The sequence below is a fragment of the Bidens hawaiensis genome, unplaced genomic scaffold, assembly GCF_021521415.1.
Source record: "Bidens hawaiensis isolate Kalapana, Puna unplaced genomic scaffold, B.hawaiensis_p1.1 tig00012137_1, whole genome shotgun sequence".
Classification (NCBI taxonomy): Eukaryota; Viridiplantae; Streptophyta; class Magnoliopsida; order Asterales; family Asteraceae; genus Bidens; species Bidens hawaiensis.
Genome location: NW_027491977.1, coordinates 20275 through 35066, shown reverse-complemented (window position 1 = coordinate 35066; position 14792 = coordinate 20275). Strand labels below are relative to the sequence as shown.

The window sequence follows — 14792 nt, the reverse complement described above, 5'->3', positions numbered from 1 at the left end:
TTTAAACCCTAATTATGTGTGTATGCTATCTGTTAAATTCAATCAAATCGAAGGAAGATGTTTCTAACGAGGTAAGTAAATGCATTTGATTAGAATCTGTGTTGATTGATTGATTGATTCAGTCAGTGTGTATTGATAAAGGTGATGTATTATATATATATATATATGTATAGGACTGAGTATGATAGGGGTGTGAACACCTTCTCTCCAGAAGGAAGGTTGTTTCAGGTTGAATATGCTATTGAGGCCATCAAGGTCAGCTGCTTTCTATTCTATGTTATTTTCAAAACAAAATTACTTTTTATCTTATCCATCAAATGACCATTGTATGTGTCTGTGTGCTGCAGTTGGGTTCTACGGCCATCGGGTTGAAGACCAAGGAAGGAGTTGTTCTTGCTGTCGAGAAACGTATTACCTCGCCACTCTTGGTATGTTGTTTATGTGTCTTTGAGCTTCATCACTAGTGTTGTAGGCTTTTAATCATTTTGGCACATCTATCTTTGTTCATACTATATGTTTTCGGTCATTTTTGTAATTAGTTTCTTTGTGGTTATTTCGTGAATTTATCTAATCATGTATCTTGGGCGTAGTGGTTGATGGAAATTTGTGCTTTATTATCACTAATAGTATTTTAGAATGATCAAACAGTTATATACACCGTCTCCTCACAACCATAGTGTGGGGTTGTGTTCAAACCTCATAAAATTGTATTTGTGCGGGTTATTTGTCCTCATGAGCTTACCTAGTATTCTTTACACAGAACAAATTTCTTTTCTACATTGTTGCCGCTGTCCGCTTGATGTGGCTATTCTGAAATGTTTTTTTTAATATGCTAGGGAATATTTTTTAATATGCTAGGGAATATCATTTTTTCAAGTGGATACGGTTTTTTTGTATTTACATTTTAGTATTAATCAGATCCACACTTTAAGTAGGATATTGCCTGCTATATTCTACTCTGCCTGTGGGTTGTGGTTAGTACTTTTACTTTCCAGAATGTGGAGGTATGGAGAGCAATACTTCAATTAGGGAATAATAATTCACAACAATTTGGTTCGCTCCTTAGTTTCTGGTGCTTTTTGAAAGTGGAAGACAATAGATCGTATTAGCAAAAGACTTGCTTTTCAACTCTACAATGAATTGTGGTGAAAGTTTTTGATAGAAAATACATAGAATAGTTGAAAGGAAACATACCACATTTTGCAGCCAGACTTTAGTCTTTTGCGTTTATGAAAAATCAACAGGATCTAATTTTGAATTTATTAAGGGTCCATCGGGTCATGGATTGGTATTACTGTTGGATACAAACCAAAACGTTAATACTGCATTTGTAATGGGAATGTGGCATTTTTTTCATATGGTCACTGTAGAAACTTATTCCTAGTGAGCCAATAATGGACATTGATGAGAAAATCACTCATTGCAGGAGCCTAGCAGTGTTGAGAAAATCATGGAAATTGACGAGCACATTGGCTGTGCCATGAGTGGATTAATTGCAGATGCCCGTACACTCGTTGAACATGCACGAGTTGAGACTCAGGTGACACTAACATCATCCACAATTTTATTTACGTGGAATAAGTTTTTCATTAATAATGATTTTGTTCTCTCATTATAGAATCATAGGTTTTCATATGGTGAGCCGATGACTGTGGAGTCCACTACCCAAGCTCTGTGTGATCTGGCACTGCGCTTTGGTGAGGGAGATGAAGAATCTATGGTTAGCTACTAACTATACCATCTTTAAACTATTGTTTGTATACGGTTATGATTATTGAAATACTCCAATTCTGTAAGTATCAATCTTTAAAATTTCTATCTTTTTGCAGTCTCGACCATTTGGTGTCTCTCTTCTTATTGCGGGCCATGATGAAAATGGTCCTAGTCTGTAAGTATCAACATTATATCTTCATGTTAGTAATCTATAATAACATGAAAGAAAAGAGAAGAGTATAAGTTTTTTTTTTAAATTATATACAGATACTACACGGATCCATCAGGCACATTTTGGCAATGCAATGCAAAAGCTATTGGCTCAGGATCTGAAGGTGCTGACAGTTCTCTGCAGGAGCAATTTAACAAGGTCTTATACAATGTTCATTTCTATCAGCACGTCTACGCAAAATGAATTTTTTTTGGTTAGTAATTAAGAAGTATTAATTGCTTATGGTGTTTGCATTTATGGATGTTTTCAGGACCTGACTCTGAAAGAAGCTGAAACAATTGCTCTTTCCATCTTGAAACAAGTTATGGAAGAAAAGGTCAGTTTTTAGCCTAGCTTAGAACCTTATATATTTTTTTATCAGTGATTTGTTAATATTCATTATTCAATTTGATTATGATTATATTGTGTTAGCACTGAACATTTTCTGTGTTCCTGAGCTCAGGTGACTCCCAATAATGTGGATATTGCGAAGGTTGCACCTACTTATCACTTGTACACCCCGGCTGAGGTTGAAGCTGTTATCAGTCGCCTATAAAACAAGAGTCTTATTTGATCAATCGTAGACGGTCTCTGTTTGTTTTGTACTAAATTGTTGAAATTTTATCCTGCTTCCCTTTGGTATTTGAACACAAGGCCCTTGTTATGCTTATTGGTGGAGGCCTGGGCCCTAGAACTTATGTTTCAACAAGCCAAGTAGTTTCTATGAGATTATGCCCAACTTTTATAGACCCTTGTTTCGTTGCCATCACCCACTTCATTATCTATTTTGTCTCCCGTCTAGCGTGTAATATATCTATCTGTATATAGTGTAGATATGGGTGTTTGATGAGAAAATTAGTACTCTGGTGAAAATGTTGCCTTTTGAAGTTAATTGCTTGAAAAAAAATTGCAGAATAACAAGAATATGTCCAAATAGTAAGAAGGATGGAATGTTATTGGATTCATCAAAAAATATTTTTGGATATATCTTAACACTTAACAGTATGTTGCCATCTGGTCCGAAACATGTAAATCATTCAAGAAATAGATTAGTAAAACACAACGTTCCTCTTGAGTAACTTATTCGCAAAGGCAACCATCTTCTCTCGACTCTAATCACGGAACTCATTCATGAACTTCGAGTGGAAGTCTGACAACCGTGAAACTATGGCTGGAATCTTGTCCTCCTGAGGCAATATTGTGCACCTAAAATGCCACGTTCCCGGGACCTGAACACCCACCATTAGTAGCATGAAATAACAACCAACTAAAAGACGGATTTGTGTAACTATCTAACCTGACCGAAACCACTTCCTGGAACCACAACAATCCCAGTGGCATTAAGTAGACGGATAGCGTAGTAAGCGTCTGGTGCTTTGTTAGCATCTTCTGCTGCTTTTATGGCTTTCTTTGGCAGATCAATCCGTGGAAAAAGGTACATTGCTCCCTCTGCTTTGTTGCAAGTAACACCCTTCAAGTTGTTAAATGCATCTTCCAACGTCTATCAACAGTTAAAAAAAACAACTTAATTCAAGCTTCAACTATTTCCAAATCCAAGTTTCGTAATTTCAACTGACCTTCGCACGTCTCGCCAGTGATTTCAGGATTCCATCTCTCTCAGACAAATATCCATCATAGGATTTATCTCCAACCTGCAAGCATGCATATATTAATATATTATCATTACATAAACCTCAAAATATGCCACTGAATCTTTTCATGTATTGGCAATAAGTATGTATACCTTAGGAGGGCCCATGACAAGGCTTGAAAGAATTTGACCAGAAATATTTGAACAAAGATTCACAGATGCCACCTTGTAAAATTGTCCCCTAACATCGGAATCAAAACCGGTTATCTCCATGTAACCACCTCTTTTCCCACACTCACCATGATATCCTGAAAATTACAAGACATTGTTTATTTTATATTTTACTTCTAGTTCCAACAATTTAAAGAACTAGCTAGTATACCTTTAGACACCGACTGAAAAGAAACCAAGGGGATATCCTTGTCACCATATCCCATAGAACGGCATACCTTTTTAAACGAATGAAATTTCTTGTCCGGTGCGTAAACGTTCTCCTGGTATACCTGTGTTTATGTATATCATATTAGTAACAGTGTCCATGATATGATATGCAATGCAAGGATAGATTGTTTACCTCATCTGCTAAAAGAACCAGACCTTCTTTCTTGCAGAATTCGACGATCTGTCGTTGGTTTTCCTCAGCAAGAACCTGCCCCGTTGGGTTCCCGGGATTAATTACAACCAACGCTCTAACGGTAATACCATTTTGTCTGGCAGCTTCCAACTGCTTCTTCAGTTCAGAGATCTCAAGTCCCCACCCTGTTGCTTCGTCGAGATAATAACGAACCTGAAACATCCGCAAAGCAAGTTAGAATAATAACATTTATGATATAACTTTTAGTAAAGTGATAAATAATAACTAGACATACAAGGGTGCCACCATGAAGGGCAATGGAAGCCGAGTAAAGCGGATACTGAGGAATGGGACATAATATTCCATCATTATCTGATCTTATTAACAACTGCATCATCATATGGACCTGGTAAAAAGGAAAATGATCAAATTTACTGTTTTAAAATGACATTTTACATCAAACACTACAATTTTACCCCTGGACTTGCACCGTCTGTCAAGAAGATATCATTTGGATCGGCAGGAAAACCATCACGTTCTTCAATACCAGCGGCTATGGTGTCGCGCAATCCTTTAATTCCCTGACTGTGACTATATGCACCAGTAGCTCTTCCAGGCATTTGATCCAAGATCATTAATGCTCGTTTTATGGAATCTGCACTAAACAAAGTGTTTGTTTCCTTCTTGTCCATTAAGGCAGGGTGATCACATAATGCGAGAACCTGGGATAACATAACATAACACACATGAGTAGTGCCGATTACTTATCATGACAGTAAAGTTGCAGCATCCCAACCTCTCGGAAGAAAGTTATCGGCTTTTGACCAAGTGACTGTGGATTTCCAATATTACAGTAAAGTATCTGCCAAAGATGAGGAATAGGTAGGTAATATTGCCATCAATGTAAATAATAATATATAAAGCATGCGTCAAGTTATACCTCCTGAAAAGGATGATCACCTGGATTTGCTTGCAAGTCTTGTTGTAATTTCTGCGGGAATCAAACATAACAAGATTTATTCATAGACTGAACACTCATTGTATCAATATTTTAGCTGATGCAATTACCTGAGCCAAAGAGACGATCTCACCACGAACAGCATATTCACATTTTAATACCTATAAATATGAGCAAGATCTCATCTGTAAGTTACAACGTACTCAAAATTCTACCAAGTACTAGTTACTATTAACCATCTAATATTATATGCCTTGTGATCTTAAATGTATCTTTCTTAAATCGTTAAACAAAACGACAATAAGACAGAAAAAAACAGACTTAACAGCTAACAAAATGCATGCAACCTTAGGATTGAGGGAATCAACGGTAACAGGTGGTGTTGCAACATTTGAAGCCATGATTGTGTAAGAACGAAAGGACGAACGCCGCGATTTAGTATTTGAAGAGGAAAATGTTGTTGTATGATAAGGATTCAATTTCACAACGGTAGGGATCAACCTTTTTGCTCTTTCACCCACGAATTTCCGCATTTGGAGACACCAACAATCCAATGCGTGCTTTTGCTTTCGCTTTCAAACACCACCCCAATTCAAACTCTGATTCGCTCTTCGTTATTTCAATTTCTACCCTTAACCTTTCTCACATTTAACAAGATATCCCTTTGCACTTTTACCTTTTCAATATTAAGAAATAATGGTTACTAAAAACTCAATGTTAGACTATGAATCTCTTAATTTTAGTTGACATTATGATGCTTTAAAACTTTAAATAAATATTGTTGAAAGAAAAGGGTGATGACTATAATAGATGCATAACATGAAGGGTGATCAATTTAAATTATGCATGTGGTTGGGCTTGGTCATTCAGTTTAAGTTGATTCCGTTATATATGTATGCCCTTCACAATTTGCCATCAATTTTCTAACCTTTTTAACAAATTTTTAAAGAAAAAACTAAAATTATTCTTCCAGCAAATAAAGTTCATATGTTTCTTTCTTTTAAACACACATATTGCTATAAACAGAAACATGTAGCATTCCTCACAAAATAAAATTAACAAGAAAATAAATACAACATTAAAAGGATTGTTTAGTTAACAGTTATCTTGAACATCAATCAAGTGGAATCAAATGTCACTTGTGTTTTAGGTAACCAAGTTGATCCATCAATGAAAGATCCAACATTGAATTTAGCCGCTTGGGCACTCGTTAACGTTGGCTTATAACCCGGCCAGTTAACCCGTTCATCAGTCGTGGACCCAGGGCCAGTGTTCCGGTACTCACCATAGAATATAGTCGAAGGTGGTTCCACACCCTGGTCCCATTCTGCCCAACCCAACGGATGCAAAAACCCGCCGATACTCGACTGCATGACCACAGTCGTCGAGTAGTCCTTCCACGGCCTGCCCAGGTACGTCAGGGCTGTAAGATTGTCATTGTCTAGAGGCGTTATCTCACAGTTCTGAATCGAAATGCCAGTGTTTTCATTAGGATCTTTTTTCCCTTGAGCTGTGATGGTTACAAACTGCTTAGGTAATGGTTGCCGAGGCATAATCTTGCAGTTTTGCAAGACCACTGAGGAGTCCCCGAAGATGAAGTCCACGGTGCCAGTGATGGTGCAGTCGCGGTAAAACTGACGGTTACTGTGTGGATAAAGGGTGTCTTGGAAGGCATCAAAGGAACATCTGTAGAAGACTGAAAAATCTGAACTTGATCTCATTGCAACTGCTTGTTCTTTGATTCCACCTGCTGTGTTCTTGAATCCTATGTCCATTGCTATGAACCCTTTTCCTGATACACCTATTCATTTATTCATTCGGAAAATAAGTATTTTGCTTCATTTCAATTTAGTTAATTTGCTTTATGTATGTATCGATGTAAACACTATCTTTAAACAAAGGAATGAAAAATCATCATTTATTTAAGTGTAGTTATGAGATGGAAGATTGTTGGTTATATACCGAACGTTGCAGACTTGAAGGTGGCGACTCCATCGACTTTATTTAAGCTACCAGAAACAATGGTTTTATTCATGCCATCGCCGTAAACCATGACATTCCAATACGACTTGCTCAAGACAACATTCTCTAGATACTCTCCTTCCTTGATGTATATAACGAACCTGTCCTTGCTCTTCATTGGGATCATCTCAATCGCATCGTTGATCGTCATCACATCTCCACTTCCGTCCTTAGCCACCGTCACATTCGGCCTAGGCTTGTCTTCTTGAAGCAGCAGCCTCCTGTGCGGAAACTCTACTTTAATTTCCGTTAATAACTTACGAAATATTTTGGACACTATAGCCAAACTGTTGCTTGTGTACTCGGTCGAATTACGCATTTGAGACTTCATTTGTGTTAGAAACTTTGAATCCATTTCTTCTAGAGAATCCAGACATGTTTCCTGGTTGGTTAAGGCCGCGCTCAGCCACGTTTGCAAGTCGTTGAGTTTCAACAACTTGTCATTGTCTTGTGTTGAGGAAATGGAATCTTGGAGATTCTCAACGGCTTCGTCTAGCACGGTCGTGCATACCTTTAACGCCTCCTTATCATTGGCGTTATTAGTAGTCTTGATCAAAGTTTCGGGCAAGGAAGACAGAGCGGAGAGTGAATTCAATGCGACTTGTAACGAGAGCTTAAACAGGTCTTTGGGGTCGGTGGAGTTGGATTTGGAAAGGCTAGAGTAACAGGATTCTGGATACTGAGTCTGGGTACAAACGGCCTTGATGGACTGAGCGGGTGAGCTAGGTGTTTGTGTTTGTATATTATTATTGTTATTGCGTTTGTGAATGACGGTTCCAGCGACGGCTCCAATGATTACGGCAAGGAGGAGGACGGTTGAAACGAGGATAATGACTATGCGCTTACGTGATTTGCGATGGAAAGCTGCTTGTTGTTCAGCCTGATGGAACTTTTCGTAAGCCATTGGTACGTAATGGTGGAAGTGATGAAACAATGAAATTTATTTAGTTAGTTAGTTAGTATGGGTTTTTAAGCGTTACGATTGCTCATTTATATATGTGTCCGGAATTGTTCAACGAGGCTACTGTGAATAGACAATTTTTGTCCTTTGACCTTGTATGCAAATTAAGTTGTAAGGTGATATATTATTATAATAAATATATATAAATTATGTGCGAGTGGAAAACCGGCCGATTATATTATCTTCTGACAGTTTGTAAATATGGTATCCAAATGCAACCGCGTAATGCGTTTTCATATCAATTCTTAGAGGGTGTTTGAGATTGCTTTTTTTAAATGTTTATTGCTTTTTGGAGAGATAAAATGTTCAAAATGCCCCTTCAAAAGCATCTAAAAGCACCAATTTGGTATTTTTAGGTGCTTTTGAATGGGCATTTTGAACATTTTGCCTTCTCAAAAACAATAAGCATTTTAAAGAAGCAATCCCAAACATGCCCTTAATAACATGGGACAAATAAGTTGTAGCTACGCTACGTAGGTGAAAATGACCGTAACCAATTGTATATTAATGGCCAAACTCATGTTATGAGTCAAGGAATCATAAAACATTCCAATACAATAAAATGAACTGCGACTGAGAATAATACATGAATAAAAATTTCGTGTCGTTATCTTTTAGTTTATTATAGTTTAAACATATCTAGCATGAGTAACTCCGTCTTTCACACTTACTAAGTGTGTATTGGTCTCACATAGGTTTCATCCGGTACCTATATATACCAACAACTAGATGAATAAATAGCCAAAAAAGACCGACTAGAAACATCTATATAGGTGTTGTTTTCTAATTGTATGTTAAAATATTCAAATAACTATAAACTTTCTAATTTAAGCTGGGTACAAAAAGACCGCCTCTACAAACTGAGTTTTGTCATATCGAAATTGATTTGGTTTCGGTTCGTGTTTAGAAATTAGAACTTGGTTTGGTTCGCAAATCGTTTCCGATGTTCACCTCTCTATGGCTATATATTAGACTAGAAGCCCAGTTACAATATAAGATGTGGGCGTACCAAGCCCTAAGTAGAAAATACATTGGTTAAGCCCATCAAGTCATAAATACAATATAGCCTTATGAGAAGCTACACTACACCAGAGAAACGGGGCCATAATTTATTGCAACATGAAAACTAAAATTAGCTTATTACTTCACTTTGAAATAATTGTTGAGACTTTTTAGATTTATTTGGATTAACAAAATTTCTTATTATTTAGATTTATTTAAGAACACATAAGTTTTGTGGTCAAGTTTTAATAAATGAAAACTGTATTCATAAGTAGCTTTTTATGAAATAAAAAATCACAAACTTCATAGTAGAAAACTTTTGTGGTCAAACTATAAACTTAAAATTATATACAAAAGTTTTGTGACAAATCTATAAAACTGGAAGTAGTTTTTGGTCGTTCTAGAAATGTTCCAGTTCATATATACAATGTAATGATTCAAAACACTAGCATTTTTTTTCTCACTTATAAATAGCATAGTTGGCTTATACATCATTCATCAATTACTTTAATCTTAATTAGTGTTGAATCACCACTCTTTTGTCACCACTCAACCTTTGTTATGCATGTTAATCACTTTTTACAAAGATTTTTTTTACACAAATAAAAATAAAATGTCCACTTGGTACCACATCATCTAAAACCTTCAAAATGAATGTGCGACGAGCGTGTTGTTGGTCAATCCATCATGCATATTTGCCGACGTTAAAAGAGAAAGGGGGGCGGGGGGGTTGCCACACCACATCACTTGTCATCTCATACACAACGCCTTGTCCCTTCCCAACACACACACACATAATATATTACCTAAGATTTAAAAGGTACATGAAAAGATTGATGCATGATATTGATTGGGATTGGCACCTGCTCCTAGATCAATGATATAAGAAAGACACTACCCTTTGTTAATATCTTAGGTGATCTCTCGATCGGTCACACATATAAAAAAACATGTCACTAACAAACAATAAGTGTATTATCTAAAGTCTAAACCAATTGTAGTTACATTATAACAAACATACTTTAATCAATACCACGCATTTTTGCCAAGATAAAAGGGGCTAGAATGGTGTTCACGTTCACTACACTACTGCACTTGTCATCTCATAGTCATACACCACATCTTCTCCCGACACCCATAACATATGTCCTTAGAGGTAAAAGGTGTACATGAGAAGATTGATTTGTGACATTGATTGGGACTGGCACCTATGCCTTTGTCCATGATATATTAAATAAAACATGTGGATCGGTCTCATATATAAAACAAATCATTACAAACAATACGTGTATTATCTAATCAAATCGTAGCTACATGCTTTATGATAAACATATTTAAATAAATACCCTGGATATACATAGAAAGCAAATACAATACAATACATGAACACATACAAGATGTGATGCTCCTTAAAAGACCTTCACATATTATTCATTCGGTGCACCCAACACTTGACTAATTAATTAATGTAGTCGATCTACAAACCAAGAGAAAATGGAAAGCCTGTGCTTCTCAACCAACTACCTCCACCAATGAAGTTTCCTGGGGTGAACCCTTGAGCCTCTGTAGAACTAGTAATCACCTTGAACCCTTTCCATTTAACTCTACCCGAAGTCCCGGCCCCGGCCCCAGTGTTCTGGTACTCACCATAATATAATGTGTCAAGCGCAAAGTTCTGGTCATATTACAAATCATTGCCAATGCATTACTACACATCTTCTCCACCTTCTTCTGCCCTTTTTCGAGCTCTTTACGAACCTTTTTATCGGCACCGTCGTGAGAGAACCCGTCAAGGCACGTTTCCTGGTCAGTGATCGCCGTGCTCATAAGCGTCTTGAGATCGCTAGCATGCTGCTTCAACGACTTCTTGGTTTGATACTCTTCTAAATCCTTTTCCACCTTTTGAAGCTCGTCCAACGTTTCGGACACCAGTTCCAGACAATCATGAAGAGCGCCAACCTCGCGAGGCGTGAGGCCTTTGCGAGTGGTGAGCTTCTTTATCTGGAAGTAGTTCTTCTCAACAGCAGTTTTAATATATTAACCGCAAGCTCGATGACGTCCTTTTGGGATTTAACTTTGTTGGATACATCCGGGTGGCTCGTGATGGTAGAGTAGCATAGCTCTGGGTATAATGTGGCGCTGCATGAGGATTTTACGATGGCGTGAGCTGTGGAGGCAGTGATGCTTCGTGGGCTGGCGTTGTTGGAGTCGGAGTTACGAGATTTGACACCGACGACGATGCCGATTAAAGCCGAGACTAACAGGATCGAAACGAAAGCGATTAAGAAGAGTTTTTTTCTTTTGTTACCGGCGAGCAAATCTTTGATTCGGCTCATGGTTATAATTTTATTAGCTAGGTGTAATTAAGAAATGGATTGGATTGGTTAGGAGGGAGTATGTATGTTTGGCAGAGGTGATATTGATCGAGTGCATGTGTTCCTTTTATTAGCGGATTGCGAATAATTAAAAGCAAGAATTTTCAATTCATGATATATTTATTTATTTATTTTATATTATTGCTTTAGTTCATTTCTTATATTAGAATACCGACAATAATTCTTAGAGGGTGTTTGGTACAGAGAATGGAATTGTAGAGAAATGGAATTGCAGAGAAAGGGAATTGGTCTGGAGAATGAGAATTGACTGTTCTGTTTGGTAGTACAGAGATTTCAGTAGAGAAATATAGCTGAGAACCATTTCTCTTGTTTGGTACATAGAAAATAAACAGAGAATTTATATCAACTTTATCATTAGCACAAGTATTTTTTTCATAACAAATATTTATTAAAAATAAAAAACATATAAAAAGATGCATAAATTCCAACCAAAATATGCATTGATCAAACCAATTCACATACAAAACATAGTTTTTAAGCAAAAAACATCAACCATAGTTAAAACCAATTCACATACAAAATATACTTCAACCATACACAACTATCCCATTGAACCATCGGTATACAACTCGACCATCTCAATTTTCTCTTCTATTGTCAACGCAAGAAAAGAACATCCTAGATCCACATCTTTACCAATCAAATGAGCTGCTTTGAACCGTTTTTTCATAGTGATACCTGGTAAAGCTTTCAACTCATCACTAACCTTTTCATAGATTTCACGAGCCTCCATACCTTCTTTGCTAAGTTGTTCACCCACCATCTCCCCAAATCGAAGCAAAACTTCCTTGATATCTTTGCAAGACTCTCGATATATCTCATCTACATCCGTGCTTCTACCTCCTTACCGAATATGGTACACAATTTGTCATAGAAAGGAAATGACTTGTCACGAAAATTCACAGCCCCTTTGTGAGACTACAAGACAATTAAAAATAAATTAGACTAAAATTTTAAAATCTAAAAAATATATTTTTTAGAATATACCTTCACGTATTCATTCCAAACACTTAAGTTTTGAGGAGTTTCTTTGACGAGCACTTTCCCCCTCTGATCTGTAACCAGGAACCACATCTACAACAAACTGCTGGACATTACGTCCCGGTCTTTGTAGGTAAAAATCAGATGGTACACTGCTTCCAGCGGGATTAGGTTTATGCATCACAAGATCTTCGTCTCCAATCAAACCTTGTACATCCGTAAACAGCTCACACACATCCAAACCTGCTATCAGACATACAAGTTTAAAGCAATTCAATAAAGAAATTATTTCACGATGCAAATATAGCCAAGGGTAATAGCACATTTACAACTCACCCATCCGCCGCTTTAGGTTTTGCCTTTGTTTGGCTAGTCTTTCTTTCGAGTTGCTGCCAGAATCACTTGCAAGGTCATACTCCTAAAACAGAATAATCAATATATCAAGATTAACTATATCCACAAGACTCTAAGCTAAAAGTTCAAAAAAATACAGTACCTGTCCTCTGGAAGCCAAAAGAGCCCCATGTCCCAACACTTTAGAGAGTTCAAAGCTGTCAATAAAAAATGTCAGATCAATAGCTGAAACAGAGCAAAAAATGGGCGTACGTAAGGGACCAAGAAAAACCTCTGGAATGAAGTGCTAGCACTTATTTTGGGGAGAGATGTTGGCCAAAAAACAACCTCTTCAACAGAACAGTTTATGCAAGCCTCCTTCATCTTTGTCTCAACAAGATTAAAGAGATCAGTCATAGATAAATGCTTGAAACATCCAGCAATTGCTCCAATGGCATGAGCCGCCGCAACTCTGGTATCCCAGTTTTTGCTATGAAGATATTGTGATACCTGAAAAATGCATTAAGCAATAATCAAACCAATTTGAATGCACAACCGCCATAATATGTCCCAAACTAAAAAACAATACTAAAATAAATCAATGCAGTAATACATACCTTACGTAGCAAAGAGCTTAAATCTTGAGGATGTAATTTTGCAATCTCCCCTATCTGGCGAGCTGCAGTGAATCGTGTGGCTTGTGTCGAGCCAGCTTAACAACGGTCAAGAAATACAAGTAGCCAGCATGAACATGAAAAAGTACACATTTTCACTCTACCTTATTTCAAGCTAATATTAACCTAACTCTAGATTAAGCTGCTTCTCTCATACCAAATCCAAATTGTGACATTCAAGTTCCAACCGTTAATTATGTCAATCTGCTGCATCAGATAGTATCACCACTCTAAATCCATCTAAACTATATATATTAATGATTTTTCAACTAAACTCCCATATTGCATGATTAGGCATACATGCATGGCACCTAATCACTTTTTAAACAATTCAAAGGCAAGTCGGTTATGAAACCAAACTATAAACTTATTGCTAAAAACTCATCCGTTTTCCCACAAAATATGCATTTACAATATAATAATGATAATAACAACAATAAGCCTAGAAAAGAAAGATTGCAATAAAAAGATACTCTCGAGTAAAGTCAGCAACCGTTGGAGGCGAGAAGATTGTTGCTATGCCATATCTCTTAATAGTTATACCACTCACAACATTTCTCATTCTACCAAAAACAATAATCTTTCACAATCCTGTCAAATGATTTCATTCCTCTCACCAATACACAATCCTACACCAACCAAAAATTATAAAAAAATATACAAATCAACATCCAAACCTAAATAATAATAATAAATACATTCCAATCGAATTACACTAGCAATACACAGCATTATCCAATAACTATTAACAATTTCGTTATTATAACGATCGAATCGTTAGCAGTGATGGTAATATACAGAAATAAGAGAAATTGAACGTACCTTAGGGTTTTTTCGTGAATGGAATTGAGAAACCTAATAATAATTAATAATAATAATAATATTAAGTGTGAAGCATTCGATTCAATTGACGGTTATCGGCGTGGTGACGTGGCGGATGTGTGTTACGGTGATGGTGTGTGTGTGTGTTGTACGGTGAAGATGAAGAACGAATGAGGGTTTCGGGTTATTATTATTATGATGATGATAACTGAGATCGGTTCTTGGATTGGAGATGATTTGTGGGTGATTACAGGCTGCAAGTCGATCGGGCAGGGAGAGGCGTGAGAGAGTGAGGCTGAGAAATGAAACCTGGAAATCCAATTCTCCGCTTTTTGTAGAGAAACAAATTCAGAGAAATGGAAATGGTTTATTTCCATTTCTCACCTCTTTCTTTCATAAACAAACAAGAGAATTCTTTCCAATTCCATTTCTCACCCCTCAATTCCCTCTACCAAACACCCCCTTATATTAATGCCTAGGGTTTATTAATATTAAGAGGGTTAATATATATTTTTTAAAAGAAATAAACAAAAAAATACTAATTAGTATTGTAT

The 14792-nt window shown here is 36.8% G+C and overlaps 4 protein-coding genes across 4 annotated transcripts; 1 reads left to right on the top strand and 3 right to left on the bottom strand.

Annotated features, from left to right (window-relative positions):
• The first annotated feature begins 27 nt into the window (after positions 1-27).
• LOC143540112 (proteasome subunit alpha type-5) lies at positions 28-2694 on the top strand. Its single transcript, XM_077033256.1, has 9 exons — positions 28-71; positions 174-255; positions 348-428; positions 1427-1540; positions 1619-1720; positions 1830-1888; positions 1981-2083; positions 2196-2261; positions 2388-2694. Exons 1-9 carry the CDS (start codon positions 58-60, stop codon positions 2478-2480), a joined length of 714 nt encoding a protein of 237 aa, XP_076889371.1. The 5' UTR covers positions 28-57; the 3' UTR covers positions 2481-2694.
• A 342-nt stretch (positions 2695-3036) lies between these two features.
• On the bottom strand, positions 3037-5448 carry LOC143540126 (alanine aminotransferase 2-like). The gene is made up of 12 exons (XM_077033271.1): positions 5365-5448; positions 5158-5208; positions 5030-5080; positions 4886-4951; positions 4566-4811; positions 4385-4495; positions 4090-4302; positions 3898-4018; positions 3669-3823; positions 3502-3576; positions 3222-3425; positions 3037-3153 (listed from the first exon to the last, which is right to left on the bottom strand). The coding sequence occupies exons 1-12, from the start codon at positions 5446-5448 to the stop codon at positions 3037-3039; spliced, it is 1494 nt and encodes a 497-aa protein (XP_076889386.1).
• A 674-nt stretch (positions 5449-6122) lies between these two features.
• Positions 6123-7973, bottom strand: LOC143540111 (pectinesterase 1-like). Its single transcript, XM_077033255.1, has 2 exons — positions 7010-7973; positions 6123-6848 (listed from the first exon to the last, which is right to left on the bottom strand). Exons 1-2 carry the CDS (start codon positions 7971-7973, stop codon positions 6166-6168), a joined length of 1647 nt encoding a protein of 548 aa, XP_076889370.1. The 3' UTR covers positions 6123-6165.
• A 4452-nt stretch (positions 7974-12425) lies between these two features.
• LOC143540119 (TATA-binding protein-associated factor BTAF1-like) lies at positions 12426-13592 on the bottom strand. Its single transcript, XM_077033263.1, has 6 exons — positions 13574-13592; positions 13360-13454; positions 13035-13252; positions 12906-12960; positions 12746-12827; positions 12426-12652 (listed from the first exon to the last, which is right to left on the bottom strand). Exons 1-6 carry the CDS (start codon positions 13590-13592, stop codon positions 12426-12428), a joined length of 696 nt encoding a protein of 231 aa, XP_076889378.1.
• Between the last annotated feature and the right edge of the window lie 1200 nt (positions 13593-14792).